Genomic DNA, 6,294 nt, shown 5'->3' with positions numbered 1-6,294 from the left:
GGGTTTCACCGTATTAGCCAGGATGGTCTCGATCTCCTGACCTCGTGATCCGCCCGTCTCGGCCTCCCAAAGTGCTGGGATTACAGGCTTGAGCCACCGCGCCCGGCCCAAAAGTGTGATTTCTTAAGAGTGATGCAAAGAAATGGGAGGAGACCACAAGCTCGTTTAGCTCATCACTAAGATCATGGGCCTCTTCCTGAAAGTTGTTAAAGTCTTCAGGAGACTTCATGGTTTTCCCCAGTAAAGACGCCTCCTCGGGCCACTCACATTTATTTTCTGTTCCATCCATCTCGATCATCAGTTTGTCAATCTTCTCTTGTTCTGTGACGTTCAGTTTCTAAGAGGGAGAGGGGAGAATGAGGGGTTGGTGTCACTCTTATCTGCACAGCATTTGCTCCCCTACCATCGAATCTGACTTTGGAACTACGTAAAATAAAAATCAATTCTGTGATGTTTTGTTTTATAAGCAAAAAAAGTGGAGGACAAAAATCAATGGGGAGACAAAAAGCTGCCTTCTGCTTGCTTTGCTGGTGTTTCATTCACCCAACAACGAAACAGAGATGGACGCTCTCAGACACGCTTGTGTCACAAAGGTAACGGTCTACCCAGGGAGTCCAAAGTGACTTTACACCCAAGAGAATTGTCAGGTATGTGCTATGTAAACCACTGCTACAAAGGAACATGGCTTTCATGGGCAATAAATAAGGAAAGCTCATTGTTCACTCAAGCAGGCTGAGCCCTTGAAAGCTGGGCTCTGCTACGCACTCTTGGCTAACCTCAACGACTGCAAATCTCCATCCTCTGATGGGAGGCATGATTTCTGCAGGTAGTCTGAAATCACTTAGCAAAGTGTCTAATAATGGATCAAAATGAGTTAAAGTAACAAAACTGATGTACTAAGAACTGGCTCAAAGTAATCCAATAAAAACCAGCATTACTTTTAATGTTTTAAAAAAATTTTGAGACAGAGTCTCACTCTGTTGCCTAGGCAGGAATGCAGTGTCACCATCTCAGCTCACTGCAACCTCCACCTCCTGGGCTCAAATGATCCTGCAACCTCAGCTGGGACTATAGGCATGTACCACCATGCCTGCCTAAGTTTTGTATTTTTTTTTTTTTTTTTTGCAGAGATGGGCTTCGCCATGTTGCCCAGGCTGGTCTTAAACTCCTGGTCTCAAGGAATCTGCCCATCTAAAGTGTTGGGATTACAGGCGTTAGCCACTGCACCCAACCAAAAATCAGCATTCCATTTTAAACTTACTAATATATTAACAAGGCATTATTTTTATCTATAATATTCTTGGTATAAAAAAATATGCAAAGAAAATCAGCTTTGATCCCATCATGCTATGCTAACAAATGGTGACTTTTGCAGCTTTGTCAAGGCATCACTGGAACAGGCGGGCAGTTACCCAGGCACAGCCTCAGAGGCCAGTTCTCACCAATAGTTTGGTATGGTATGTTTCTCCTAGGGGGAAGAAAATGTTGGGGGATGTCCTGCTCATCGTGTGAGTCACACTACGTAGGGATATGAAGGGACAGAGAACAAAGTATATGTGGAGGTTTCCAGGAGACTGGCAGAGGGTGTTGGAGGCAAAACACTAATGAGAAATTTCGTCTGGGGGCCTATCAGGCAGGGAGTAATTAGAGTGCCACAAAACCCAGGCTTAAACCAACAAGTGGGGGACACAGACAACAAAGGAATTCCTCCTTTTCCCTGTACAGAATGAATTCATGGAGCAGAGGGACTAGATTCAAGAACAGATGGAGACTGTGGCTGGGCTTGGACTGGGCCTAGAGAGTTTTGTTATTTTTATTTTTTGAGACACAGTCTCACTCTGTTGCCCAGGCTGCAGTGCAGTGGCACAATCTCTGCTCACTGCAACCTCCGCCTCCCAGCTTCAAGTATTTCTCATGTCTCAGCCTCCCAAGTAGCTGGGACTACAGTAGAGATGGGGTTTCACCATGTTGGCTAGACTGGTCTCCAACTCCTGACCTCAAGTAATCCATACACCTCAGCTTCCCAAAGTGTTGGGATTACAGGCTTGAGTCACTGCACCTCGCCCAGAGCATTTTTAGACAGGGCTTTTCAAACCAGTCCCATCTGATGAGTGCCACAGGAATGACGGAGGGACGGGCCGAAGGGAGGGTAAATGATAATAAAAACCTGCTGAGTCGGGTGGGTTTGCGAGGTCCCCAGCCCTACTTCACCTCCAGCAGCTCTACTTTTATGTTTGACATATTGAGGTTTCCAGGATGATTTTACTTAACAGGAAGGAACTCCACTGCTAAAGTCAGTAGAATTAAGTCCATGAGAAATTAGTCACCATGGACACTACCACAAACACCCCTGAGAAAGCACTCTTAAAATCTGGATCCTAATTTTCCCAAAGGTCCAGAGAGTTGCAGGGGGGAAAACCACAGGGCTGTGTCTCACTCTTCTGATGCAATTCCATCTGCTCCCAGAAGTGGACTGTGAGGCAGCAGGCAGGTTACAATTATGTCATGCACGGATTGTTCTCATGCATGACAGGGAATCCAATCGGCTTCTGTAGCTCTCAGAATAAGCTCTTCCATAAACAGGAAAGCCCCTGGGATTGGGAGACGCTCTGGTGGTATTAGACACATTAGTTATCAGGAGGCAGGTCCTACCTTGCTAACCAGGGCAGGCGCAATAGTTTTATTGATGTGCTCAACAGCCTTTGAGACACCTAGAAGGAACAATCAAATCAAATTACTTGACATTAATTTTAAAACCAGGCTTGAGCAGCATTGCTAGAGAGCCACTGTTAAGGCTGACCTGGAAGCCCACCAAGGGACCTTCCATGGGGCCTCTTACCCCTCTCCCCTTCCCCCCAGAATCAGAGGACTTTCCGGCCTAGTCTGAGTGCTCCTACCTAGGACCCCAGAGGGTTAGAGCCACACAAACAGCAGCTGGCTCAGAGTGATCTGACCGGTTAGTTTGCAAGACCATGCACTGGAAACACCAGCCGCAGACTAAAGGCTGTCCAATCAGTTACCTGAGTGCACAAGGCTGGTGCCAGGAACTCATTAATATACTTAACAGGTCTGGAGACGCCTGCCCAGCAGAGGAGGATGAAGAAGGAAAAATGAGAGAGACTCAGAAGAGAACCAGTGATTAAGGACTGCGAGTGAGAGACAGCAAGGGAACAGGAAAGCAGAGGAGAGCATTTAGGGGTCATGAGTTCAATCTTCCACATCTTCCACAAATGCTGACTTACTGAGCACTCATTACCACCAAGGCACAGCACCATCCTGCTCTGGGTAAGTCCCCACACAGGCCATTAAACAACGGTGACATGGTAACATGTTTGTGCTTCTTACAGCATTGAAGCGGGACTGAACACCCAGCACCACCACTGCAACACCAGCCCAGTGTTTCGCAACCTGATTTCATCACTGTCCCTCCCCTGCAGCCCGTCTGCAGTTTCCGGGTCCCCCACTGAGAATGTGTGATCTAGCCCTATGTGCTTTTCTGTAATTTGGCCACATGTTCTATCTCTAGAAAGGTCAGTGTTGCACACACACTAAGTCAATTTGAACACAGCCAGAGGCTGCCTCTGCCACAGAGCAGGGCTCCTGTGAGTCAGTCAACAGGAAAATCAGACTAAATGACACATCTGTAGCTCACCATTAAGGGTAAGCCATTGGCTAGACCTTCCCTGGATACTTTCTTGCCCTTGAAGAGGCTGATGATCTGCAGGGCCCACAGAACCCTCCTGGGAGATGGGGAAACTTTTCTTTAGTAAGCAGGCCCTGTTCTCATCCTTGGGTTCCTGTCCTAATCATGAAGGAGTATTTCACAGACTGGGAACAAACTGCAATAGAAGCAAGCATTGAAACTCTCGACCCAGAGCGTGCAGGCTCAGGAACCCTGTAATCCACACACCAACTTTCCTGTCCACAGGGTGGTGCACTGCTTCCATCAACATCATGGGTTACAGGAGGTTTACCTGCCATAAACCTGCAAATGCAAGCCCCACCCAGAGAGCAGGACAGGACTAGGCAAGGCCAGGAGTGGGGCTAGAGGCAGGGAGGCCATAGGCTGTGGGTTCTAAGGCTTACCCTTCCCCATATAGCGAGTCTTATCATTGTCCCGGAGCTCTAGGGCCTCATAGATACCAGTTGAAGCACCACTGGGCACAGCAGCTCTGAAGAGACCTGGATGAGAGGAAAAAAAGACATAGTAGCAATTCAGAAATCCAGTTCCAGCACAATCCCAAGTCCCCTCCCGCCCACAAATGCATTTGTCATTAGGGAGCTGTTTCTTCCTCCTACCAACTGTGTGAATTAAACGCTCTGGTCTGTTCTTCGTGCCTCCCACATATTTATGATCCTGTACTGCAGACTTTACTGCAAAGATTCCTCTAGCAGAAGGAAAGTGCTCTATAGCAGAGCCTACATGCCAGCTGGGGGTCTTGTTAAAATGTAGATTCCGACCCAGGAAAATATGTGTACCTCACAAGCTCGCGTTGGTGCCCTGTGGATTACCCCAGCAGCACTGCCCAAGAGAAATCCAACGCAAGCCACACAGGGAACTGAAGATGTTCTGGTATTTTTTTTTTTTTTTTTGAGAGTCTCGCTGTATCCCCCAGGCTGGAGTGCATGGGGTGATCTCGGCTTACTGCAACCTCCATCTCCCGGGTTCAAGCAATTCTCCTTCATCAGCCTCCCCAGTAGCTGCGATTATAGGAGCATGCCACCACGCCCAGCTAATTTTTGTATTTTCAGTAGAGACAGCGTTTCACTATGTTGGCCAGGCTGGTCTTGAACTCCTGACCTTAGGTATCTGCCCATCTCGGTCTCCCAAAATGCTGGGTTTACAGGCATGAGCCATCACATCCAGGCAGGTACTATATTGATGTTAAGCATAAAATTAGGGGAATTTAACTGGTTCAGGAAGAGTATCTAGCTCATTTGCTTCAGTTTGGACAATGCTAAATGCTATTTTGGGAGTTCTATGCCCAACTGGAAACTGGCAAACAGGATGGATGCGGGGGGAAGGAATAAAGATAATAAAATGCACAGTTTAATAAATGTAAGAAAGTTCCATTCATTTCAATTTCAAAATGTCCACCTCCCAACAATCTTCTAGCGTCTGGGGTCTTTTGTTGCTTTAAAGTTCATTAATTTCCAAGCAGGAAGTCCCACCCATTCACTAAGCAAACCAATCTTATTGGATGAAGGTAATTGTCAGCATCCTGTGAGAGCCTCAGGATTCCCCATAAAGCGTGTGTCCTGGAGAAAATCCACTGTGCTTGAGAGCCCACACAGCAAGCAGCCAAAGGCAGAACACAGGCATTCTTTTGCCCAATGAAGTCGGGCCTCAAGGATCCTTTCTTCCTGAGGGGTAGGGGAGGTGCAAGGGGAAGGGAAGGGCTGGGGTTCCACTGCCAGGCCTGTGACTCACAGACGATGACTCAGCTCCGACTGGCAGTTCTGTGAGTTTAGCACCACTGAGTGATTCTGCCTGAAGCCAACCTCACCCACTCTGTCCATTGCGCCATGTGCTGGAAGTAACACAGGGCTACAGAGGCACTGGATTTTCTTCTTAAAAGAAGGAATTTCACCATTCTCTTATTTTTTCATAAGAAAACTCCTCCTATGGGGATTGGCAGCCAAGCAAAAATGAGAGCCTCTGCACTATTCCAAAGCCCACAGGTAAAAACTGTCCTTGATCCTTGCTGAAGAGTGATTTCTAGACACAGAGATAAGGGTGCTACATTCACGCCTGCTGGCCCTCGCCTCATCTCTTTCCCTCATGGTATCACCTTACTTCAGTGAGCTATCACCTCAACTGACTTAGGAGTCAACTTATGTGGTTTTAAGCCAAGAAGCTGGCAGGGCCAGACGTGGTGGCTCACGCCTATAATCCCAGCACTTTAGGAGGCCGAGGCGGGCGGATCACCCGGGGTCAGGAGTTCGAGACCAGCTTGACCACTATGGTGAAACCCCGTCTCTACCAAAAATGCAAAAATTAGCCGGGCATGGTGGTGCACCCCTTTAGTCCCCGCTACTTGGGAGGCTGAGATAGAACTGCTTGAACCCGGGAAGCGGAGGTTGCAGTGAGCTGAAATCATGCCACCACACTCCAGCCTGGGTGACAGAGCAAGACATCTCAAAAAACAAAGAGCCAGGAAGCAGCAAGACACTGGCTCCATGCCTAAAAATCCCCCAACCCTCACAGTCAGGAATCACAACCTACTAGCATGTGCGGATACAAAAAAAGCTCATATATATATATATATATATATATATATATATATATCTTAT

At 47.6% G+C, this 6,294-nt stretch overlaps 1 protein-coding gene across 1 annotated transcript in view; it reads right to left on the bottom strand.

The window, feature by feature from the left end:
* Nucleotides 1-6,294, bottom strand: part of ENO1 (enolase 1) — a 14,788-nt gene that overhangs the window by 7,958 nt on the left and 536 nt on the right. Inside the window, exons 2-4 of the mRNA XM_017856063.1 lie at nucleotides 4,087-4,182; nucleotides 2,653-2,711; nucleotides 129-337 (exon numbers count right to left, since the gene is read on the bottom strand). Coding sequence (XP_017711552.1) covers nucleotides 129-337; nucleotides 2,653-2,711; nucleotides 4,087-4,182 — 364 coding nt within the window. The remainder of the gene's footprint in view (nucleotides 1-128; nucleotides 338-2,652; nucleotides 2,712-4,086; nucleotides 4,183-6,294) is intronic.

The sequence above is a fragment of the Rhinopithecus bieti genome, unplaced genomic scaffold, assembly GCF_001698545.2.
Source record: "Rhinopithecus bieti isolate Rb0 unplaced genomic scaffold, ASM169854v2 scaffold_40368, whole genome shotgun sequence".
In the NCBI taxonomy this organism is placed as follows: domain Eukaryota; kingdom Metazoa; phylum Chordata; class Mammalia; order Primates; family Cercopithecidae; genus Rhinopithecus; species Rhinopithecus bieti.
Note: the sequence above shows the minus strand (reverse complement) of the source record. Positions and strands in the feature narration are given on the sequence as shown.